Consider the following 26,585-nt stretch of genomic DNA (forward strand, 5'->3'; position numbering starts at 1 on the left):
CTCCCAGCTACAGGCCCCCCCAGCGTTACCCCCGCCTGCTCTAGCCCTCTGTTATGCCCATCCCCCATTTGTTGTTCCATGGCCTGTTACAACCCCCCAGCTGTGCCCACTCACATTCACTGCCTAGCCAGCTTCGCCCTCTCGCATCTTCTTAATGCCCATCCCATCTTCTCTGCCACTCTCACTTCCTCTTTGCCTATCTATTATCTTTTATACCCCTAGCTGGCCCATTTTCTTTTTCTCATGCCCTCCCCCCCCATGTGTTTCCATTTTCTCTGCCCACACTATTTTAATTTAAATATATTAGCTTAATAGGGGGTGCTGCTTTCGGTAGCCCCCTCAGGGGCTGGATGCCCCTGACTTCACATTTTGAAAGATCCTAAACATTAAGGGTATATCTACATTGTGGGGAATCCTCTATCAACAAAATAGTTTTAAATGTCATCTTAAATAGTTATGAGACCTGAATGGTTAGGATTATGTAATACTCTAACCTGCTGGGCCTGTTTTTTCCCTCTCATTTATGCCCCTGTAAATCAGGACACATTCAGCAGAAAACAGTGCTGTGATACCAGTATTAGCTCAGACTCAGGCCCAGTGAATTTCCATTTTACTCTGTTTTAACTTTAGTAATTGTCACTCTGTTAGCAGCATTATTTGAAGTGTTGCCTTTCAGTGACAATCTGGATATTTCAAAGTAGCAGCTTATCAAACTACAGCCTTTTTTCTCATGTGTGCTAATTTTACAATACTTGTCTTCTACTAGAAAAATAAAGATGTTTGCTTGTAAAGCTACCTCTTTGCCCCAATTGGGATCTTCGCTATGCATTGCAGCTTCATAGCTGCTGCTGGCAGAGTGGCATTCGCTCTCTTGCATTCGTTAAATATTATAGGAACCCAAAGCCTCGCTAACATTTTTTCATTCCTTCCATGTATATGATGTGAAGAGGTGATGTGCATAAATAGGTCTGACACATGTATCATGGTGAATGCATTTCAGTATTTATCCCTTGTGTGCAGATGACATGTAGCTGTTAATTTAGGGATTTGGGGCAAAAATCTGTCTGGGGATTGGTCCGGCTTTGAGCAGGGGGTTAGACTAGATGACCTCCTAAGGTCCCTTCCAACCCTGATATTCTATGATCCCCCTCCAATCACCCTGATAGTGCTTTGTTACGTCATAGCTTCTAATTCTAAATGCTTCAGTGACTGTTGCGCTGACAGTTAAGCAATCCTCTGTGTCCCATAATACATCCTCTTAACTTTGCTTCCAAAGCCGTCATGTCGTTTATGACAAACTTTTTCTCTCCCTCATCTCTCTTGTCTGTGTCTGGCGATTGCCATATCATGGTGTCCAAATTAATCCTTTGTTTAACTTTGTATATACACATCCATATACACTCCTTAATCACAAACTGCCATTACAATGACAATCCCTTTCAGGAGATCCAGAATGGGATATGCATGCTACTTTCTGGCTCCAAGAAGTCTGTGTCATATTGTATTGTCTCCTCGATCTACTTGATTCATGTTCATCTCCAAATCCTATTCAAAATAGCTCTCGTGGGTTCCCACTTACACTCCTGTGTGCACTCTCTCATTGGCCTCCTCTATCCCTTCTCCATGATTCTGTATAATTAGTCATGTTTTTATTTGTGATGATTTATCTTTCTCAAACTTTCATTCCTCCCCCACCTTTACAACCACTGAGTTCTTTAAATGTCATCTTAAAATGTCCTTTTCCCTGTTGATTTTGAATACTGTTCAACCACTCAGATTTTTCCATAATGACAGTTCTACTTTTCATTTACCATAAAAGAGCTAAGAATTTTACTGTTCTAATTTGTGCTTTCAGTTTGAGATCTCTTGATGGTAATGAACTTTTTGTTATTATTTTAAGATCTAATATGGCTTACAAAGTTGGTTTAAATATTGTTGCTATTTTACACAGGAAACTGAGGCACGGATAGGTCAAAGGTCACACACTAAATCAGGAGTGGAATGGGCATCTACATCTTCTGACTTAAGCCTCAATCCTGCAAACTGCTCTGTACAAGTGCACTGCCATTGGGGTCACTAAGGCTGTCTACATTGCACCTGAAAACAAGCCCCCTAAACAGACTTGGGTTAGTGTGACTCACACTAGCATGCTCAAAAATAACGGTGTGGACATTGTAGCACCAGTGGAGGCTCAGTTTAGCCATCCAAGCTCAGACCCAGGGGCATGCAGCTATTTTTAGCATTCTATCACAGGTTTGTCTACCCGGGCTGGGAGGCTCACTCTTAAATGCAGTGTAGACATACCCAATGTTTTGCACAGGTGAAGGAATCTGCCTACTATGGAGCAGGTTGCAGGATCTCAGCCTTAGGTCTTTGTGCTAACTATTCTGCTTTCTAATATCGAGCAACATCTTTTATTACGGACCTCCTCTTCTTTTCCCCCATACACATACATCTCTAGTTTAATTAGTAAGCTTCAGTATTGTAAGGATTCGGCAGCTGAAATCTCACTGTTTTTCCTTTCTGCCATTTAGAAAATCAATGAATTCTACAGAAATTACGTCTGAATCTTAAGACGCATGTGAGCATATTGAAGTATTGTATTTGTAGATACTTAGCAAGTACTGCCAGACTCGCATTATGAAACTGATATTTAGCTTCTAAATATTTATGAAGTTGACTCTTCTAATGCTGTTCTTTATTATTTTTTTACAGCTGGAAAAGCAGTTGTCATGCTGTCTTATGTACAAAAACAGATCCAAACTTTACTGTGTTGTAAAGTAAACTGTGCTGCAGTGTAGTGATATTTGATTACAAAATTATAGCTGTGCAAATATTTCAAAATGAACAAAAGAACAAGCAGTGAATCACCTCTAGGGAGGTTAGTGAAATCTTATAGAACTCATCTGGTACATGTAACACTTAATAGATTGTGGCCATTTAACAAGGCTGTTGCCATAGGATACTCTTGGTATTTTTAAGTTCTTGTTAAAATTAAATACTTTCATTTGCATAGGGACTCTCAGCTCAAAAAGATCTTGAAGTGCTTTACTGCTTCTACTGCCTGAACTGTAGATGGCCTTTTGGGGGTGTGGAAATCTCAGAAGACAGTATGTACTTTGGCCACAATACATCAGGCTACTTTATTGTAGCAGGAAGGGTAAATCTGCTCTCTGAGACCAAAAGGGTGGGGTGGAGGGAGAGGCTAAAGTCTATGCATTTAAGTGTGGCAGAGCTGCTTGAGCAACTGGTGAGTGCCTGTCAATGAGATATGGACCCACTTCTGCTCCTGATTTTTGGGTTCTGTCAGTTCCTTCTATTGGAGCTGTACAACCTGCAGGAGTTAATACAGACAGCCTAACTCTGCATGGTTCTCAGCCCAATGAAGGAAAAGAAATGTAATTTTTTTGCAAGCTTGCATAAACCAGGGTGTTTTTCCTTCCCTGATTGCTTGTGTGAGGTTTTAAATATAAACATATAAGACATAAACATAAGAATGGCCATACTGGGTGAGACCAGTGGTCCAGCTAGCCCAGTATCCTGTCTGCTGACAGTGGCCAATGCCAGATGCTACAAAGGGAATGAACAGAACAGGGCAATCATCAAGTGAGCCATCCCATGTCGTCCAGTCCCAGTACCTGGCAGTGAGAGGGTCTAGGGACACCTAGAGCATGGGATTGCATCCCTGACCATCTTGGCTAATAGCCACTGATGGACCTATCCTCCATGAACTTATCTAATTCTTTTATTGAATCCAGTTATAGTTTGGCCTTCACAACATCCCCTGGCAACGAGTTCCACAGGTTGACTATGCATTACAGTGAAGAAGTACTTCCTTTTATTTGTTTTAAATCTACTCCCTATTAATTTCATTGGGTGACCTGACCACTGGTTCTTGTGTTATGTGTTTTCAGGTTGGTGAGATTCCTTCTAATTGCCAGGGGTATAGTGTGTTGGGGAATCCCCATCACCACCCTGAGTATCCCTGTATTGGTTCCAAGGTGGATCTTATCTCTGGCACACTTACATTTGTTTCCACTTCATAATTTAATCCTGTCTCCTGTGTAATCAAACTGTCTTTTTGAGTCACCCAAAATACAAAACTCAGAGATTAATTTTGGTGGTAGGGTATGAATGGGACATGCAGAAAGGCATCTCTCCTATATATTATTAGTAAATATATCAATAACTTAGTTTCACTATAATTACAGATCAGCAATGGGCTGACTTCTCTGGTTTAATATGCAAATTAACCAAAGGTACCCAAATGACTTACAGATCTTAGAAGATGCTTTGTTTTGAGAAACTGTCTCTATGTTTGGATTCCAGTGCTTGATAGCTTTATGGAAATACTCAGATATCCTTTTCCTTTCAGAAAGTTGTTAAATTGAGAATGTGATATAAGTGAGTAGTCTCATTTGGGCCACTAGGATCTGTACTATCCATATTGTAAAAAACACCATTACTGTTACTCTCTTGCCTCTGTGATGAGACTATGGTCAAGCAAACTGAATTCCCTTCATGCTCCTAGAGGGGCCCCTCCATCTCAGGGTGGAAATACTGTACTCTGGTTTGGCAGTGTGGGAAAACTCTTACTGCTTCTTCCCATGGTGTATCTGTTCTGCAGATATAGGATTTCCACTTTCGGGAGCACTCAGTTTGTATATTGTAGATATATTTTTAGTCTGTCCAGATCATCGGATACATATTAGTAAAAAGTCTGTAAGTTTACAAAATACACCTCTACCCCGATATAACGCGGTCCTCGGGAGCCAAAAAATCTCACCGTGTTATAGGTGAGGCCGTGTTATATCAGGGTAGGGAGAGGAACTGCTCCCCGCCCCAGCTCACCTCCGCTCTGCCTCAGCCTCCTCCCTGAGCGTGCCGCCGCCGCTCCGCTTCTCCCTCCCTCCCTCCTTCCCTCCCTTCCAGGCTTGCCGAGCCAATCAGCTGTTTGGCCCGGCAAGCCTGGAAAGGGAGTGGGGGGAGAAGCGGAGCGGCAGCGGTGTGCTCAGGGGAGGAGGCGGAGATGAGCTGGAACAGGGAGCAGTTCCTCTGCGCCCCCCCTTTACTTGCTGCGGCCCTCCCCGGGGCCCCCCCTCTGCCCCAGCTCACCTCTGCTCTGCCTCCTCCCATGAGCATGCTGCAGCTCCGCTTCCCCCCTCCCTCCCAGGCTTGCTGCACCAATCAGCTGTTTGGCGCGGCAAGCCTGGGAGGGAGGGGAGAGAAGCGGAGCTGCAGCGCACTCATGGGAGGAGGCAGAGCGGAGGTGAGCTGGGGCGTGGGGCCCCGGGGAGGGCTGCAGCAAGTAACGGGCGGGCGCAGAGGAACCGCTTGTGGTAACATGAATTTGGATATAACGAGGTAAAGCAACCCCGTCCCCTGGAGTGCTGCTTTACCGCGTTATATCTGAATTCGCGTCATATCAGACTGCATTATATCGGGGTAGAGGTGTAACTTATCTTTAAACTAGAAGTTCTGAATAAATCAAATAGGCCATGTTGTAGGAATGCTGAATTTCTGAAACTGATTTTACAGCTTATTGGTGAGAAACTTCCTTCTTGGTAAAACTGGGTTCTGTGTAAGTGAATTCCCCCGCCAACTCAGGGCCATGTTGCGAGGCTACTGTGCAGCCCTGTCCCTTTCCTTTGTCCGCCACCCAGCAGCCTGCAGTCACCATTCCATCCTATAGGCTGAAATAGCAGCCACAGCCCCTGTATTCCCATTGCTTGGGATACTGGTGTTGCATAAACACATCTGTGCCCCTGACTTCTTATTCAATGTAGCTTTCTGTCCTAGCCTTTGTGGGGGCTAGCATGGAAACCTTATCAATGTTGTGTAAGGAATTGCAGGCAGCCCTGTGTCGCCATTGAGCCAACAGATCACCTGCACAGCCCCAGTGTGGGGTTTGGGTAGCATATGGGTCATTGCTGTAGTCCTTTGCAGCTGGAAACTTTTGCTCTTTGAATTTACATTGGAGTTATTCTCACTAAATATTGTGTGTGCTCAGTCAAGGGGATCTGACACTTGCCCAGTTATTGGAGAAATTTATCCACTTAACTCTACTGTGCATCGAGAAAGAAACCCACCTAATGTTTAGTTTTGCTGTCAGTTAATAATTCACGGCTTTTTGGTTTTCTTTCATCAGAATGAATGGGGCAGTGTTCCCATCTCCAGCTGCTGAGATGGCAGAAATTAATCGAATTCAGTATGAAATTGAGTACACTGAAGGGATCAGCCAGCGAATGAGGGTACCAGAAAAATTAAAGGTAGCTCCACCAACTGCTGACCTTGAGCAAGGTATCCAAGAAGGACTTCCAAATGCCAGTGTAACTATGCAGGTTCCAGAGAGGATTGTAGTGGCAGGTATGTGTACGTTGTAGGGTAAAAGTAGCAACTAAAGCATTATGCTGATTTGCAGTATGTCCAATTTAGCTTGTTTTGGGGGATTAAAAAATCATTTAGTGATGTTTTGGGAAAAAAATATTATTCAAAAACAAAGACTTGTGAAATTTATCCCAATCTTCCAAATAGGAGCTGCTGATCAATTATGACCTCTAAAGCTTCTTAAAATATGAAAAATGCTTTATTGACCGGAGACATTGGGATAAATTTTTAAGGCAAGATGTTGACATACACTGTTTCATAATTTTGATGTGCTATGTCTGAATGTATATTGACAATAAGCTGAAATAATTACATGCACCAAACTCTTACTGTGTCTTTCATGCCTGAATTATGAGTACTACAAATGGACCCCAGCAAAATTTACTTTGTACTCATAGACTTTAAGGCCAGAAGGGACCATCGTGATCTTCTAGTCTGACCTCGTGCACATTGCAGGCCACAGAATTTCACCCACCCATACCTACTGACTGACTTCTGACTCTTAATATAATAGGAATAAGCTACCGTAACTGCAGTATATTCTAAAAGTATACTTTGTCTGGCCCATTAGGTATAATGCAAAATTATTCTGATTAATAGGAGCATCAACATCATATTGATGATGTCTCTGCTGCTGAGTTGGCCTTACGGATAATAAGCTTATGGTATATAATAATCTGCATTTGATCATACTATGATGATAAAGCTTAAGAACATCTGCAGTTCTTACATCTTTTCAAAGCTTGTGCTTGTTGCTGGTACGCGTTTGTCCCACAGTTTGAAATACTCAGACATTCGAACTTCTATTCATCTTTATATCTGAACAAAGAGAGCTTTGGTAAGACCTAATTCTGCAGGTTAGAGAATGCTCTCAGTGAATCAGGTGCTTCCAGGATCATGAATTATGTGTCCAGAGAATGCTACACAGGTAACAGTGAACAAAAGCTATAAGTGTGTCAAAGGGCTATAACTGTGGCTTGTAATAAGCAAAAACCATGTGAGAGAGAGGTGGGCTTAATCATATTCTCTAAGGTTAGGTGTTATGTATATGATGGCTATCTTAAACCTCCTCCCTCCCCCCCCCCCCAAAAAAAAATTTCTCATTAAAATTGTGTATCAAATGTCCCTCCTGCATTTTTATCTTTATATATAATTTGCCAAGGCAACAAAGGAAAACCTTTCAGATGTTTGGGGTTTTTTAAACAACTATCTAAAAATTGAGTTGTATGAACAGGTTATTTGGATGATGAGAATGTGGTCAAGTCACTCAATAATTATCATCACGCAGCAGGTTTAAAGGTGACTGAAGTTATGTTCCTTAGGTGTTGTGGAATGTGTGGCCACACTCATCATGGTCAACAGGAATTCACAGGAATATATCTCAGTGGGGATACAGAGGCAAATAACGGCTAGGTCTAGAAGAAACAGGTTGTGGTAAGGATATTTTGGAGCACAGAAATATAGTTAAGGGAAATACTTTTAAAAAATCTCAATATATCCTTAACTGCGGGACTACTAGCAGCTTTCTTTCATAATTGTTTGGTTTTCTGAGTTGATTATATTTTGATGTTATATTTCCTTAGTTCCTATGGCATAAATTTTCTTGCAAACATTTGGTCTATTCGTGGAAGCGTGAGGGATGTCTTTGTCGTCTTGAACTTTTTCACTAACTTTTCACCTGTTAATGTGTTTACTTGATACTGATTAAAGTAATCTCAACTATGTTGTTGCAGGTAATAGTGAAGACATTCCATTTTCCAGACCATCAGATCTGGACCTTATACAGTCTGCTCCATTCAAACCTCTGTCATTGAAAACTCCTCCCCGGGTTATCTCACTTAGCGAGCGACCACTAGATTTTCTGGATCTAGAAAGACCCCCAACGCAGACACCTCAGAGTGAAGAGGCTAGTATTTTATTTTATTTTTAACTTTTTCCTAGTTGTGAAAGTTTACTGAAGAAGAAAAATGGAATGGTGGATGATCCCTACATTGTGATCCAGATGGGTTTATTACCATAAAATGGGTAGATATAAAAATATTTTTACAAAGTACTGTGTGCACTTACTAGTAATAAGATAACCCTCTAACCATTTGCAGTTAAAGTGAATATAGAACCTAGATACCATCGTTAGAACTGGTTTAAAAATAAAAGAACAAAATGCCTTTTTTGACTAAAGGGAAACTTACACAAGAAAATTCTGTTTTCACTGACATTTTTCAGGTTATCAGAAAACCGAAAACCTAAAAATTCAGTGAAAGCAAAAAAAATTTCTCAATTATTTGGTGGGAAATAAAATATATTTCCTAACCAGCTCTAATAGGTAAGTGTCTATTTTATAGCCATGGCTGTCAGTATTTTCATTTTATTCCCTATTTTCCAGATGCGTATGCTTTAATTTGGCCATGTTTAAATTGCACCAGGAAAAATCTTGGTGTCCAGGTTAATGCAGAATTTTATGTCAGTGTGTTGAAAATGCATCAGTAGGTTCTAAATTAAGTCTGAGACTCAGGAAACTAAGTGTCCTTAAAGCCAGTTCAATTAAAATATTTGATAAATGCATACGGGAGTCAAAAAGGCAAATGACATAAGATTGTTTAAATCATCACCTTGAATACTTCAATTCCAGTCACTTCATCTCAAATAGAACATGGCAGAAATAGAAAGGATTCAGCAAATGACAATGAAAGTGATTAGAGACATGCAAAACTTCAATAATAGGAGTGATTAAAAAGGAATTGGGACTTTGTTTTAGATCAGATAAATAAGAGATGACATGATAAAGGTATAAAATAATGCAGTTTAGAGAGGGTAAATCAGGAGCTCCTATTTACCCTTTCTTTATAATACTAGCACAAAGGGACAACAAATGAAACTGAAAGACAACTAATTTAATTTAAAACTGATAAAAGGGGATTCTTTTTTAAACAGTATATAATTAACCAGTGTAACTATTGCCACAGGATATTATTGAGAGCAAGAGAATAGCGGGATTAAAAAAGTATCAGATCTGCATGAAAACCAGTTTCCATTGTTGATATAATCAACAGTAAGCAAAATGTTGTTAATAAAGCTGTAAAAATGTGTTTCAGGGAACAAGACAGCACTGGCTTAGGGATGGATAAGATGACTTAATAGATATGTTCTGTCTCCAATTTTCTAAGCAGCCAAACGTTTGTTGAACTGCATATGTAAAACACAGAATTACTGTTTATTGTTTCAGACTTGATGGGCTTCTACTATCCTTTCTAACAGTAATTGTGTGGATGGTTAATAGAAGCAGTAATGGGCATAAGGGATTGCCTCCTCATTCATCTAAAATTCCAATACCTCCCACAACACACCTTTCAAGATCCATGGGTCCTACACATGCCTGTCACAACATGGGGTGTACCTCATCCAGTGTACTAAATGCCCCAATAGCAACTGTGTGGGTGAAACCAGATAATTGCGACACTCTCAAATGAACTCTCACAGAAAAATAAAACAAAAACACCATATCATCCATAGGTGAACACTTTTCACAAAAGAATCACTCCATATCTGACCTCTCAGTCCTCATCTTCAAAGGAAGCCTTCGCAACACCTTCAAAAGACAAGCCTGAGAGCTTAAATTCATAACTTTGCTAGACACTAAAAATCATGGTCTTGAGAGATGCTGGATTAATGGCTTATTACAACAATGTGTAACCCACTAGTCTTCACCCCCTCCCCTTTTTTTTTGTGTCCTATGACTGCAGAGGTATTAACAGGCCACTTCATCTTGAATAGACCCTGGGAACAGTGTTTCTGAACCTGTTTGATACCAGGGACAGGCTTGCTGCTTTCCTAATCTGTGTCAGGGAGCTCTCAGGGACCAGCGCCGGTCCATTGACTGATCGTTGAGAAACACGGCCTTAGAATGTGTGTTAATTACTTATGCTAACCAATCTGTTCTACCTTGCATTTAGCTGTGTCACTGAGTGCCTTTCCCTGGCCTGAAGAAGAGCTCTGTGTAGCTCAAAAGTTTGTCTGTTTCACCCACAGAAGTTGGAGACAAGGTGGTGAGGTAATATCGTTTAATTGAGTTTCTAATACAGTTTATCCCAAATGACTTGTGCTGTCCAAGACACTTGAATAAATGGAATTTTAGATAGACAAAGTGGGTGAGGTAATATCTTTTACTGGACGAACTTCTGGTGGGGAGAGAGACAAGCTTTCGAGATTACGGAGAACTCTTTTTCAGGTCTGGGAAACTTACTTGAAAGCTCATCTCTCTCCCCACCAGTAGTTCGTCCAGTAAAAGATATTACCTCACCCACTTTGTCTATCTAAAATTCCATTTATTCAAGTGTCTTGGACAGCACCAAGTCATTTGGGATAAACTGTATTAGAAACTCAATTCTATATACTGTAAACAGGGCCAGATTCTGCCATCCGGTGCACTTCTGTACTCGCTTTGATATCAATGAGAGCTATGAATGTGTTCTGAGAGCAGATTCGGTGAACAGCCTTTAGCACAGTGCTTGAGGAAAACTCCTGAAAAACACTCTCTCTTCCTCTCTTTGTCTACCTCTTCCACTTCTTTTTGTTTTTGCAGGTTCGTTCAGTGGGAAGATTGAAGAGAGAACGTTCCATGAGTGAAAACGCTGTTCGCCAAAATGGTCAATTGGTCAGAAACGATTCCATGTGAGTAGAGATCTGGGATGCAGTGACTTAAGGGCAACTTGATTAGTATTTTGTTCTCTGTCTTTCCTCCTGTTTGCTTTTCCCATTGATGTTTGACATACTCATTTCAAACACTGAATCCCAGGTAAGTAACACAAGTTTGAACATTATAGAACTGCAATATGTTTCCTGAATAATCAACTCTTTAACCCTGTTTTTTTTGTGCAGTTGGCTGACTTCATTTACGATACAATCTCCCTGTTCTGTTCGGAGTTTAGGATCTTTTTTCAGTTGTGGTTTTGCTGTTTTTTGCCATGAGCTGCAGATCACAACTTTAGCTCAACTGCTTTTCCATGTGACTTCTAGTTGTCTGCCTGTAACTTGAAAGAGATTATCAGATCATGATTTTGTGTGCAATACTTTCTCCCAAGTTTCAGGATATTCTTCCAAGAAATTGAGTTTTACATCGTGTGTCAAAGATGTCCCCACCTTTTTGTGTGATCCATTGAATAAGAGCAAAGAAATTGGTGCACTCTCATAATTACATAAGTAATTTTCTCTAATGTCATAAAAATATAATTTATTTGAAATCTATCAATATATCTTCATGTTGAGAAGCGGGCAAGTGGCAGACACCCCTTTTTATTGGGTGTGGTGGATGTGGAAATGTAATCATATACATCTCATCCCCTTTTGATGAAATTTAATAGAACATTTAAATAGTTAAATTTTGAGTATACTTCAGTTAAGTTTTTTCACCAGGGTATAAAAACACAAGAGGCTGGCTGTTTTTTTAATCATTGCAATTGTGCCTTCTATTCCTTCTGCTACTGTCTGAAATTGCCACCCCTGTGTTCTAATTGGAATTAGGAATGTGTTTGCTGGATCTAAACAATTGTGACTTGGATAATAAGCCTATATATTGTATGAAATATGTGCTAGTTCTCCATTCTATTCAGCTGTAAGGATCACAGTTTCCATGGTATAGTGAATTATTGACAGAAGCTTATTTGAGTCATTTTAGGCTTTTATTCTTGCCATTGGATGGGTCTGATTCACTTTCCTCCACAAACAGGAGAAGAGCCCACACTTCGCAGGTTAAATTCAAGTTACATTAAACCCTTTAATTAAAAAGACAGTCCTGTCAAAACATTTTGCCTCTTAGGATGTTTAACCCTTGCTTATCTTGTCCTCTTGGTCTAACTTTACGTGCTGGTTTGACTGACAGCCAAGTATCATTGTGCATTGTCCACTTTGGTGTCTCAATAAAGGCTCCATCTAACCTGGAGATTAATCTTCAGAATCCATTGTAAATACAATTTGCATAACTAGTGCAGATGGAGCAAAACCATTTAAAAATATTCTCTAGACTAGAACATAGTGACAGAAGCATAGCCTGGAACACTGTATTTTTAAATCTTATTCCCTATCCACTCTGGCCAGACAAACTGTTTATACCAGGCTTAAACTAGTCCTGCTAACATGGTATAATTCCTACATAACTAGGGCATAAGATGATTTTCATGCACTTCTAGGAACTATTTTTAAAACGGGGAAGGGGAGAGTTAAAGATTTTTCTATTCTGCTTTTTAAAGCTTTCTGGGAGCATGTTGTACCTCAAATAGCTATAACACTGTACAGATTACGGCTGAGATTTTTCAAAGGAATTTAAGAGGAATTAAGCTCCCATATCCCACTGAAAGTCAATGGGAGTTGAGTGCCTAACTTTTAGGTTCCTTTGCAAATTGCAGCTTGGGCTTTTATCTTTTCCTCCAAAATATCACATAAACAAATGACTTTGCAGAGTCATTGTACACTCAGACCCTACAGTGATAAAAATGTAGAGAGATTTTGTCCTTAAAGTACATTAAATACCTGACTCTTAACAGCTATAGTATTTTGGAATAAAGATGGGCTGATGGGTTGTGTGACATTCCAGTATGTGTGCTGTGAGAGTGTCAGAAATAAAAACATTCTTCGAAGAGCCAGCCCAGATTTGAGGGAAGGAGTTGGCACTGCTCCTGATTTTGTATGTGTGGGGGGTCGGAGTGGAGTTGACAGATGTTGCTGAATGTGTTGTCATTTATCTCCTTGTTACCCTATTGCATGCAGTGGCTGTCATGAGAATTTGTAGTTGGATGGGAGTTGAACAGTGACAGTAATACTTAGATTCTCAAATGTTTGTAAGGACCAGTTGACGTGGTAATGACTAGGCATGTGTTGGTACAATAACTAACTGTTGAGCAGTAATGATGGTTCTCTAAATTACCTTCCATTTATTTAATATGATGCTTATTTAAGAGAATCACAATTATTATTTAAGGTGGCACAGATCAGATACTGTCCCAAGAAATAAGATGTCACGATTCCAGTCACCCTTCTCGACTAAGGACTACACATAAGCTTAACTGTTAATTACAGTACATGAAAATCAAGAGTATTTTTAATTATGTAGCTCTCTGCACTACTAATCTTATAATCAGAGTGTCTGTAATTCAATGCATAATACTTGAAATAGTTCTTAGTATGCTGAGAGCCTGACTTCTACCTGTAATTCTGTTGCAGGATTTCTCAAACTTTACACCTCATTCTTCCTGTAAGGTACTGGGGTAAAGAAATGTTTGGGCTTACATTAGTGGAAACTCTCTCTTAATTTAAGCGGAGGCAGAAGTTAAGAGGGGAGAATTTCCACTCAGAACATACACCTCTACCCCGATATAACACGAATTCGGATATAACGCGGTAAAGCAGCGCTCCGGGGCTGCACGCTTCGGCGGATCAAAGCAAGTTCAATATAACGCGGTTTCACCTATAACGCAGTAAGATTTTTTGGTTCCCGAGGATAGCGTTATATGGGGTAGAGGTGTAGTTGCAAAGCAAAAAACAGAAGAATATGTTCAATGTATGGACTTCCCTTGGCCATTTCTACTTAGCTGGGGAAACAGAGCTTTATGTTGGTTATTACCAACTGACACTGAATCCAAGGACTGATTACTTTTTATTCTAAAACAAGTGGTCCAGCAAGAATATGTGGCAGAGGAGAGTATTTAATTTTTTCTAGACTCTCTCCTTTTCCCTGCAAGAGGTTGGTGCCTCCTCAGGGAGACTAACCTCATAGTTTGAGAAATGCTGTTCTTCTGGCAACTTGTGGGGGAAGGAGGTGATGGAGTTTACATTTTAGAAATGGAACATGCTTTAACTCCTAATACATCTTAATTAATCTGTGTTAAAGCTATTTAATCACCCTGATTATCTAAATCTATTTACTGGAAATTTGCTCCTTTAGAAGCATGAGGCAGATCCAAGTCTGAATAATAAGTAAGACACCTCTACGTCTTCCACAGTTGTCTAACTGGCCTTCCTGCAAACATTGTTCAACCATAAACCTTAAATATTTTACAGTGTTGCTGAGCTCTACTAGTTTATTATTTCAATAATTTCCCAGTTGGTTCAATTTCATCCCAAATGCACATCCTTCATTTACATGTTTAAGCAGTCCATAGTTACAAACCTGCTAAAATGCTTCCTGAAAATGCCTTTTGTGAAATCTCTGCAGCAAAATAGTATTAAATCCCAAGAATGTTTAATTACAAAAATAGAAAAGACAAAAGAAAGGCAGGAAAAGCTTTTGTAGATAGTACAGTAGTTAGAGTAACTAATGACAAGTGTGAGACACTAAAATGTAGGAGCACCTTGTATGTAATTCCCTTGGGAGAGCTGTACATGAAATGTTTACTCCATATACCACTTCTCCATACTATCTGCTTGACTTTGTGTATAGAATACTTTAGGGTACATCTACACTGGAATAAAAGACCCACAGCACGGAGTCCCAGAGTCTAAGCTCCAGCCCATGCCCGAATGTCTACACAGCAATTTTTAGCCTTGTAGCCCGAGCGATGCGAGCCCAAGTCAGCTGACCCAGGCCAGCCACAAGCGTTCAATTGCTGTGTAGAAGTACCTTCAGAGACTTAACAAATGAATCAACTATAGCTGTATGCCCTTGAATCCCGAGGGAAGATCACAGAAGGGGAATTAACTCAATTCAGTTTTCCTTAACTACTTCTGTTTTCACATACAATTCATTTTCTGCCCCTGAAACTTCAAGCTGTGTCTGCGTAATAATTCCCAAGCTTGGTCAGAACCAAAACAGAAGGGTTTCTCTTACACTGATTATCTAGTTTAGAGGGATATATAAGTTAACAAATTGCCTTTGTGGAGAAAACTTTCTTAATAAGAATTGTGTCTTTCTGCCTGTGTAGTTTGGCTCCTATCCAAAAGCAAATAAATCTTACGATTTGAATAATCTCTGAGACTGTCCTTGCAAGCAGCCTATAAAACAATCCTTTCTTGTAGCCAGTTTGGGGCTCGCTGAACTGGATGTAGTACAGTGGACTAGTGATTAGATCAAGGACTAAGGGTATGTCTACACTTACCCGCTGGTTCGGCTGCAAGCAATCGATCTTCTGGGATCGATTTATCGCGTCTTGTCTAGACGCGATAAATCGATCCCAGAAGTGCTCGCCGTCAACGCCGGTACTCCAGCTCGGCAAGAGGAGTACGCGGAGTCGAAGGGGGAGCCTGCCTGCTGCGTCTGGACCGCGGTAAATTCGAACTAAGGTACGTCGACTTCAGCTACGTTATTCACGTAGCTGAAGTTGTGTATCTTAGTTCGATTTGGGGGGTTAGTGTAGACCAGGCCTTAGAGTCATGTAGCTCTGGATTATATTCTCAGCTCGGACTTTAGCTTGCTCTGTGATATTGTGGAAGTCACTTAATCTCTCTGGTCCTCAGTTTTCCTCCATTAAATTGAGTGATAATATTTACCCACTTTGTAAAGCCAATTGACGTTCTCAGAGACAATTCAGAATAATTTGATGGTATACAAATTCAAGCAGCTAGTTCTTGTTGTGAGACCTTCAATTTATTCAGTACAGCTGTTAATGCAAAATGTCTGCTAGAAGTACAATATATGTTTCTATTCAGTGGTTCCCTTGAAATCTTTACAAAACCTTTTGTATATAGATAACATTACTGTGGTATTTAGTATTTATAGACCGGGGCGGGGGGTGGGGGAGAGGGAGTGTGAAGAGGGAAGCATTCTGTAGTTTGTCCAACCTCTATATTTGTTGTCATAAGAACATAAGAATTGCCCTACTGGGTCAGACCAAAGGTCCATCTAGCACAGTATCCTGTCTTCCGACAGTGGCCAGTGCCAGGTGCCCCAGAGGGAATGAACAGATAATCATCAAGTGATCCTTCCCCTGTCGCTCATTCCCAGAATCTGGCAAACAGAGGCTAGGGACACCATTCCTGCCCATCCTGGCTAATAGCCATTGATGGACCTATCCTCCATGAATTTATCTAGTTCTTTTTTGAACCCTGTTATGATCTTGGCCTTCACAACATCCTCTGGCAAGGAGTTCCACAGGTTGACTGTGCGTTGTGTGAAGAAATGCTTCCTTTTATTTGTTTTAAACCTGCTGCCTATTAATTTCATTTGGTGATCCCTGGTTCTTGTGTTATGAGAAGTAGTAAACAACACTTCCTTATCTACTTTCTCTACACCAGTCATGATTTTATAGACCTCAATCATATCTCCCCTTAGCCATCTCTTTTCCAAGCTGAAAAGTCCCAGTCTTATTAATCTTTCCTCATAAAGAAGCCGTTCCATACCCCTAATCATTTTTGTTGCCCTTTTCTGAACCTTTTCCAGTTCCAATATATCTTTTTTCAAGATGTGGGCGTACCATGTATTTATATAGAGGCAACATGATATTTTCTGTCCTATTATCTATCCCTTTCTTAATTATTCCCAGCATTCTGTTTGCTTTTTTGACTGCTGCTGCACATTGAGTGGATGTTTTCAGAGAACTATCCACAATGACTCCAAGATCTCTTTCTTGAGTGGTAACAGCTAATTTAGACCCCATCATTTTATATGTAGAGTTGGGATTATGCTTTCCAATGTGCATTAGTTTGCATTTATCAACATTAAATATAATCTGCCATTTTATTGCCCAGTCACCCAGTTTTGAGAGATCCTTTTGTAGCTCTTTGCAGTCTGCCTGGGTCTTAACTATCTTTAGTAATTGTGTATCATCAGCTGAACACACCTTCCACAATCCAAGAATAACTAGACAATGAAAATCTCTGATCCAGCAAAGGAGGGATCCAAGTATCAAGTATACTCATTTCCACCGTTAAAGCTTTACTTAAATAACAGTTTCTTGGGAACACAGGCAAAAGCTCAGAAAGATTGGAACTCAAACTCAGAATATTGTAGCAGTAAAGCAGGAATGATAGACAAAGAAGATCAAAGGAACATCCAGTGTTGGTCATGAGCAATCGTCTTGAATTACAAACCATCCCAGAATTCTAAAGAGTACAGTGAATCAGACTCTTTCAAATATAATCACAGTAACTCCTCGCTTAACGTTGTAGTTATGTTCCTGAAAAATGCGACTTTAAGCGAAACGATGTTAAGCAAATCCAATTTCCGCATACAAATTAATGTAAATAGCGGGGTTAATTTTCAGGGACATTTTTTTTTCACCAGACTAAAACATATACTGTGTGTATGTCTATATAATATATAGTTTTTTAACAAACAATTGAATACTGTTCACAGCTATGATGATTGTGAAGTGTGGTTGAGGTGGTGAAGTTAGAGGGTGGAAGAGGGAGGGATATTTCCCAGGGAATGCCTTGCTGCTAAGTGATGAACTAGCACTCAGCTGAGCCCTGAAGGGTTAACACATTGCTGTTAATGTAGCCTCTCACACAAGGCAGCACGAACACGAGGGAGGGGAGACAGACACACACCTTGTGTGTGGGAGAGAGAGATGCACACTGCCCCTTTAAGTAAGCTGACCCACTCTTAAGTGCATTGTCTTTTTAAGTGGATCAGGAAGTTGAGACAGCAGCTGCTGCCCCAAGCTCTCTCTGTCTCTCTCCAGCCGTGTCCTCTCCCTGCTCTATATGGAGAAGGGGTAAGCGGGGGGCAGGAGCAGGGGGGAAGGGAACACCTTGACATTAGCTCCCCCTTCTCCTCCCACCCCTGCACAGCAAGCAGGAGTCTCTGGGAGCAGCTCCAAGGCAGAGGGCAAGAGCAGCACATGGCAGTGTGGGGAGGGACAGCTAAACTGCCGATTGATAGCCTGCTGGGCGGCTGCAGCACAGGGAATTTAGGGGAGCGGGGAGTTGATGGGGCTGCCGGTCCACCCTGGTTCCAAGCCCCCACCAGCTAACTGCAACGGGCTGCTCTTCCTACAAGCAGTGGACAAAGCAGGCGGCTGCCAAACAACGTTAGAAGGGAGCATTGCGCAACTTCAAATGAGCATGTTCCCTAATTGATCAGCAACGAAACAACGTTAACCAGGATGACTTTAAGTGAGGAGTTACTGTACTAAATTATCAACTTAACAAGAATGAATTCAGGCTAAACAAGCATGTCATTAATTAAAATTTGTTTTTATTTTCCTAAAAATAAATATCCTGGTGTAAAGGCTTATATGGCAAATGGCAAGTTAGTAAGAGGAATACATATACAACACAAAGATGTTTGATCAGAATTTAATAGTGTCCAGCAGAAATGTTTGTAAAATAAATAATGTACAAAAAATTCCCTGTAATGCTTACATTTTAAACGCAGTTCACTTTTCTTTGATAGAATGGTCGGAATTTCAGTTCATACACTTCGTCATCTTTGGTAGATGAATTTTGTAGTTTTATTCTAACTTCTTACAGTTAAACCTTGGTTCTTTAACCGTCAGACACAATCAAATCAAAATATTATCATAATCTCACTCTTTCATTGTTAAACGTGAGAGACTTTTTTTTTGCTTCAAGAGATGGACTTATGCCAGGTTGTCATGGTTGCATTAATACATAATTATCTTGAAGTAATACTTCAAAAGAGATTATGGGTGGGATTTTCAAAAATGTCAGATGTTGGCCTAACTCTGCTCCCATTGATGTCAGTGAATACTGAGGACTTCTGAAAAAAACACCTTCTATATCTGTACCAAAATCACAGCCTTGTGTAATGTAAATTGTATTTGGTTCCTAAGATCATTAACAAATGTAACTGTGAATCCATCTACTACTCTTTTTTTGACAGTGTTTACCTGGTATTGGTGGGCAAAGGGTAAGATCAAATGGAATCCACTTAAACTTTGGAACTGGGGCTGGCTGAAGAAGTTCTTTATTTAAAATCTGACAACAGTGTTTTTCTCTTCATTTGCTATGCTTGTATAAACAGTGTGACACCATCACTACAACAGGCTCGTGTCTGTCCTCCTCATATGTTACCTGAAGATGGATCTAATATTTACTCTGCTCGTGGCATTTTGTCGCTTATCCAGTCTTCTACTCGTAGGGCTTACCAGCAGGTCTTGGATGTGCTGGATGAAAATCGCAGGTGATTGGCCATCAGTGATTCTGCCAGCTCTTACTGCTTTTTTTTTTTCTTTTTTCTTTTTTTCTTTTTTCTCCTTTTTAGTGGAGTGTGGTATCTGTTTACTAATTAATATGGGATGATATTACTTTGCTTTGCTTTCTTTTGCTTTCATTGTTTATAAATAACTTAATTGTCCAAAATTCACATTTCAAAAGGCTCCATTATCTAGTACCTTACTTCAATCAAATATAGCATTTAAAGAGTGTGTGTTTTGGTTTCTATTTCCCTTCATGTAAAAATCAAAATAGGAAAGGCTAATCTGGTGATTGGAAGGCTTGGTTTATGTGCTGTTTGCAAATTGTTAATTTGTTAGATGTTTTCTGTAGCTTTTGGCAATCCAAATGATGATGGATCACAAGTCTGCAGGCTTCTTATAACATCCTTGACCTTTCTGTTGCTGACTGTTGGAACAAATCAATAAGATTGGGTTGACGTTGTCATGATTCAGTGGAACTAATATGAAGGAGCAAGTTGGAAACTTACCTAAGATAATTCACATCCAATATTTTTCCAAACAATATTTTTGGAAAAAATGTTAGGAGACCTTTAACCTGTGCCAGTTGTTATTCCAAATAGTAGATAAATTAATTATGTAACTGATGACTGTCTTTTTGTCTACATGTTGTGCTCAAGTGATAGGTATTAACTGCATTGCTATTGAAATACTTTCTGGATGGTATTCTCAGAACTATTTGTTCAGTACTTCCATTCTTTGGTGACCATCTTATTGATAAGTATACTATTGTAATATGGTTTACACTTTTATGGATAAGGTGGTTTATGAAGGTAGTTATTTGGCCAGAATTAGCCCATTTGTGCCACTTATTGTACGCTGAATTTGATCCTTATCCTTAATTTGTTAGTACTGTAAGATTGACGCATCCAACAATATAACATCACTTATAAAGACTAATAATGGTGACGTTAATTTATCAAACCTCATCTGTTAATTTAATGGGCTGCATTAGAGAGGTACACATAACTTGCTTCCAGTTCCTGCGGAGTTGACCCAAAAGCCTTTGAAGTAATTACTGGGGAATTCTTGGAATAGCATTTTAGCACTGGAATTGTCTGCATCAGGGAATTCTTAAAAATTCTGCCCCTCACCCTCTCGATTTTAGCATCCCAATGAAATGTTTCTATAATATTCCCTGGTGTAGACAAGGCTTAAGTTAAGCTGTTTCTTTCCCATTCATTTTGGTAAGGGATCGTATCGTGACTGTCAAGCCAATCTTATTGTGTGTGGTCCGTGTTCAAACTGACCCCTCCTATAGTTAATAGAGTTGTCAACATGTTCACACACAACTATCTATCTATCTCAAGGTCACGTAATTGTGAAGCACTCTAGACTTGTTGGTCTTATGCTCAAAGACAGATTTTCAAAGAGGCCTAAGAGAGTTAATTAGATACCCAGTTCCTATTGAATTCCACTGAGTTGGGCACCTAATGACTCCCTTAGGGTCTTTTTAAAACCGCACCCATAATTTTTACCAAGATTTTGATCCTTGTCCAACAGTTTGGTGGATAGTAATGACTTAACATTTTCATATCCATATCAATAAAAGGTTAAACATAACTGTAGAATGTTTTAGTTTTGCAAAATTGCCCCTCCCAAGTAAGGCAGAGTTAACTGTCCAAGCTTATGAAAAAAAAATAACATTTACAGATTTATAGCGTGTAGAAGACTCATTAAAAATATATGGTGAAATACTGTCCCCATTGAGGTTAATGAGAGGTTTGCCTTTTACTTCAATGGGGCAGGATTTCACCCATATTCTCTTGGATTTATGGAAAAAAATAGAACCTTCAAATATTGTTTGCCTGTCTCATAATTATCTGATGAGCTTCCCTGAAAATTTCAGAGAACAGCCTTACTGTTTCTGGATTTTATTTTGATTTTGATGTATTTCTTTATGGAAATTCCTAAAGGAAACTGCAAATTATTACTATCCATCTACAATTTTGGCAGGGTTCAAATATAAAACTATTGATGGACTAAAGGGATGGTCTTTTTTCTTGAGTAATCATATTTTCAGATGTTTAGATCTTCCAGACTATTCTGTGACTAAAGTGGGAATGTGAAATTTGGATAATCCACATGCATGGTTACAAAATAGATATATATTTTAAATGTTTCAAACTGTTTTTCTTTGCTCTATGTAGCATAGTGTTCCCTATGTATTTCAAGGCATATCTGTTCTTATTTTAATATTAATTATATACTTTTGTCATTTGGTGTCACTGAAAGAGATCTTTTTAAATGAACAAGTTTTGATTGTTCTATTTACTGGAAATAGTCTTTGGTTTGGTTTTGGCTGCTTTTCTGTTTCAAAATATTGCCAGTTGATGTCCCAGTCTAGTAAAATTGCTGATGGTAGTTTTATACTATTGTAGATAAGGAATTATTCTTAGAATTTTATCAGTATTACTAACCTATTAGACTATTTAAATTGAAAATAGAATTTAATTCTCACTATTTATACTGTCTGTTTACTCTTGCATTTTATTCAGCTTGGACAATGAAAATAGGTCAGTTTCATTTTCTTTATAACAAGTCTTCACTTTCTGGTTCTCCTGCAGTAATGTCTGTTTTGTGTTTCCAAAGCTACAGGGGAGTGTTTAAATTTTCAGTGCAACCAGATTTTTTAAATTAAGTTTTGAGAAACCTTTTTTTATTGTTGGTACAACTTAAGCTTGGGACCTAAAACTAGTGTCCCTTTTAGGTTGACCCGCGTTTATAATAACACCCCCTAAAATGTTGGTAGCGACTCCATAGTTAAATTAGAGCTGAGATTTGCATTTGCATCCGAATTAAAATAACTCTTTCCCACTCTAATAATTTTAATTTTCACTTTACATTTGGACCAATAACTTTTCAGAGGGAAATTGAATTTTCTATATAATTTTTAAGGTAAAATATTTACTAACATTTTTCAGAGGAGACATTTTAAAAATGCTCCTTCTTTGAAGTTCTACTCTGTTTTCCACACGCTTCTTTTGAATCCTTTAGAGTCTAGCTAAATAACCACTGTCCCCCACAGATGACAAATGTAACATGCTCACTCAACATCTCAGAACAGGCCGCTTTTGAAATGTTTGAATTAAACAATTGCTCACCTTATTTGGCGTAACTGTTTTTAGCGAAGCTAAGATTAGCCGACAGAACCATTCAGATACGGGATTTGAGATGAGACCATAGAGGGGAGAGTAAATGGGGTTCTGTGGGGCATGACGAGTTGAGAAGGGCTTTGTGAATTTGGCAGTGTTTGGGGAAACCTGAGATTGATAGGAAGAGGTTTTGTGGAGGTTGGGGGGTGGTATATTTAGAGTGGGGAGTTGTAGTTCCATGGCTGTGCAGGGGGATAAGGGTCTGGAAGTGGTAAAAACTTAGGGTATGTCTACACTGCAGTGTAAACCCAGAGTTCGAACTCAGACTCAAGCCTAACCCCCATTCTATCTACATACAAATTACACTAACCCAGGACTCAGACCCAGGGACCAAGCACCTCATGAGAGTGGAGGGTCGAAGTCAAGCTGGGACCAACGGTTCAAAACTTATTGCTTTGCAGTGCAGATGCAGCCCCACTGGACTCGTGCTCTGGGAGTTCACAAAAGTATCCCACAGGCCTACTTTCTTTGTCCTCTGGACAGTCAAGTTTGGTGGACAGTCAAGTTTTATCACACTGCACCATGAACAAAGGGCTAGAGTGGCCACATTTTGGGAGGATGCTAGGAAGTCTGGGATACAGGTGGTGGACTCGGGTCTGCATAATGAAGTGTAGATACTGGAGCCACAGGCTGGAACCCAATATTCAACAATTCTTACCCCGGGGTTACAAATGAGCGCAGATGCTCAAGCCCTAGATTAACAAACCCAGGTTCTGCTAACTCAAGTTCTACTAGCCCTGGGCTGACATTGCAGTGTAGACATACCCCTAATGTCTCTGCCAAGGCATTAGCACATTAAGGGCTCTCCTGGTGGTGCTGAAAGGAGCCAGGGGAGAGCAGCTTTAGTCCGATGCCTATAGTCTGTCAGTTCACAGCTCCTCTCTGATGTACTGTAAGCAATTAATCAGAGCAGAGCTTCTCACGCAACCCACCTCCAGTTCCCCTATGGCCTTGCATCATTCCTGCCTCACCTCACTCCCCCAAAGATTTCCAGATCAGACTTAAGGCACTCTGACCTGTAAATCAGCATTGGTGGGTCAGCATAGGGAATCTGACACTACTGCTACTTTTTTGTGTATAAAGAGAGGATGTGGATTTCCAGGGGTGTCAAACCAAAACCTTTAATGATCACTACATTCTCATTCTCTCTCTCACATGTGCACACACACTAACACAAACTGAAAGCCAAGACATTCACACTTAGTCTGAATGAAAGACAGTGTCTTCCTTATATTTTTTTTCCTCAACATCCATGAGTTCGCTACTGAATTATTTTGTTATGGGATCCCCCAAAATGTGCTCTGTTCCAAACAAAGGAAGATGAGCTCAGATTGACCATTTCGGCCACTGTACGACTGTCTGTTTTCGCCTCCCCTATTGTGTTGCGACACATTGCGGCATGGTTCCCTCCATGTTCCATTGTGTTTGCAATGGAATATTGTGATATGCTATGTACAGATGGCATCAGGGATGTGCTTAATTTTGATCATTTATTAGTATTAAATCTACTTAATGTGGTGACCAAAATGATATCAGCCAGGAAATTCAAAGTTTTAAATAATTTATGACAAAAGTTACTCCAGTCATTAAGGAAGCCCATATAGAAAGCTAATAACCAGACTAACTGCCTGTTGTACTCATAGGTCTGTAAAAAAAAAAACTAATTGCTAGTTTTAGATAAAGTGCAAAGAGACCTAAAAGTTAGTTGTATTGATTTTAGAGGCTGCTGCGTGCTATATGAGGAACGTGTACTTGAAGTGAATGTTACCTTTTTGAAATATGCAATCAACGAAGATGTGGCAGGGCAAAGTATTTCTACCCATCCAGTTTGCCCAGGAACTTAATTCACTTACAGCTTTACATTTAATTTGATCTGGATAGAGGAATTAAGGCCCAGATTTTGAAAGGTATTTAGGCATTACTCTGCTCAGCATTAGAAGGCTGAAGTCTCATTTTCAAAAGTGACTTAGGCACTTAAGCTCCTAATGCAGTTAAGTGTTGCAATACTGAACAGAGCAACATCTAAATATCTTTAAACATCTGGGCCTTAGAGACTTGTCCATAGATTAAATCAGAATATTAGTTTGGATTAGAACCTCATGGTGTTCTAGCTCCCAGTCTCTAGCCTCCAGATAGCTGTTTCCTAGAAAATGTAGTTACCTCTAGAAGGGTAGTGTGTTTGAGATCAGTTAGATAACAAGGTTTTGCAGATGCTACAGAACTAAATTGCCACAAATTATTATGGAGGCCAAGAACTTAGAAAGATTTTGAAAATTCTTGAATTGTGGATAATGAGAACACCAACATTATATTAGGTGGGATAAGAAATGAATAAGGGATATCAAAACTCATGCATCATAGTGTAAACTAACCACTAACTGCCTGAGTGGAAAGAAATTTCCTGTCTTGGCAATCTATTCCACAGTTGCCCATTACAGGGTTTCTTACAGTTTCTTCAGAAGTATCTAGTTCTGGCCTCTGTCAACACAGGATCCTGGACTAGATGGAACACTGGTCTGATCAGGAATGGCAGTTCCTATGGTCTTATAAACTTATTAAATAAACTCTCTGTTCTGAAGAGGAAATATTTGCAGCAAATGATCGTTATCAAATACAACAGACCTCATTCTTTTGGGCAAGAATGCTGTCCTGTTTTGTGTATGTTGGCGGGGATGGGGGTCTTTTGTTTTCTTTTGTAAAATAACTTTCTGCATAGAGTTTCCAGGCATCCGGTTTTTGACCGGAACACCCAGTCGAAAAGGGACCCTGGCAACTCCAGTCAGCTCTGGTGACCAGGCCACTTAAAGTCCAGTCGGTGGTGCAGCGGAGCTAAGGCAGGCTGCCTACTTGCCCTGGCTCTGCACGGCTCCCAGAAGTGACCAGCATATCCCTGCGGCCCCTAGGTGTAGAGGCAGCCAGGCGGTTCCAAGTGCTCTTCCGCACCTGCAGGCGCTAACTCCGAGGCTCCCGTTGGCCGGAACCACAGCCAAAGGGAGCTGTGGGGGCAGCACCTGTAGGTGAGGGCAGCGCGTGGAGCTGCTTGGCTGCCCCTGCATCTAGGGGCCACAGGGACATGCCGGTCTCTTCCAGGAGCTGCCTGAGATAAGCGCTGCCAGGAGCTTGCTCCCCTCACCCGCTCCTGGAGCCTGCACTCCACAAGCCCTCCTGCACCCCAATCCCTCTGCCCCAGCCCTGAGCCCCATCCTGCACCCCAAGCCCCTCAACCCAGCCCCACCCCAGAGTCTGCACCCCCAGCCGGAGCCCTCTCCCGCACCCAACCCACTACCCCAGCCTAGTGAAAATGAGCGAGTGAGCAAGGGTGGGGGAGAGCAACAGAGGGAGGGAGGGGGGATGGAGTGAGTGGGGGTGTGGCCGCGAGGAAGCGGGCAGGGCGAGGGTGTTCGGTTTTCGGCAATCAGAAAGTTGGCAACCCTATTTCTGCACTGATTTCACATTCTGCTGGCTAGTGTTCGGAGTATGTTGTGCAAACTTTTTTTTTAATTTTTAATTTTATGGGTGAGTTTGTTGCTGATGTAAGTTAAGCACCATTATTACTGATCAGAGCCAGGCCTAGTGCAAGTAAGCACAGTTCAAGGTTTCTGCACAATTCTGCTTGTGCACCTCAATCTTCATCTTCTTGAAATAAAACTACTAATTGTGAGGTTTTTGTGTGTTCTTTTGTGCACACGGCTACTCACCTCTACTCCTTCTCCGGAGAGTGTTCTCTCAGCCTTCTCAGCGCCAGACCTGTGGGCTGTGTGTATCCTCTTGCTCACACATTTCTGCTCTAAAGGTCATCACACCTGGATTCTTTAGTCTTATTATAGAGCCTAGTATATACTTGGGACTAGCATGTTGTGCAGATGTCTGCAGCTGCCCAGAAGTGAGATAAGAGTGAAAAAAAAAAGAGACCCCAAGCCCT

General features: G+C 40.4%; 1 protein-coding gene across 5 annotated transcripts in view; it reads left to right on the forward strand.

The window, feature by feature from the left end:
• Positions 1-26,585, forward strand: part of MFF (mitochondrial fission factor) — a 34,375-nt gene that overhangs the window by 798 nt on the left and 6,992 nt on the right. For 2 of the 5 annotated variants that reach the window (XM_026649972.2, XM_026649973.2), the window contains exons 2-5: positions 2,716-2,881; positions 6,149-6,366; positions 8,121-8,293; positions 10,967-11,055. In XM_026649972.2, coding sequence (XP_026505757.1) covers positions 2,844-2,881; positions 6,149-6,366; positions 8,121-8,293; positions 10,967-11,055 — 518 coding nt within the window. In that variant the 5' untranslated portion in view covers positions 2,716-2,843. Of the gene's footprint in view, positions 1-2,570; positions 2,582-2,715; positions 2,882-6,148; positions 6,367-8,120; positions 8,294-10,966; positions 11,056-19,297; positions 19,457-26,585 lie in introns of those variants that run through there. The other 3 variants (XM_024195234.3, XM_026649970.2, XM_026649971.2) reach the window with 3 other exon arrangements.

This window comes from Terrapene carolina, unplaced genomic scaffold (assembly GCF_002925995.2).
Source record: "Terrapene carolina triunguis isolate 2854851 unplaced genomic scaffold, T_m_triunguis-2.0 Scaffold88, whole genome shotgun sequence".
Classification (NCBI taxonomy): Eukaryota; Metazoa; Chordata; order Testudines; family Emydidae; genus Terrapene; species Terrapene triunguis.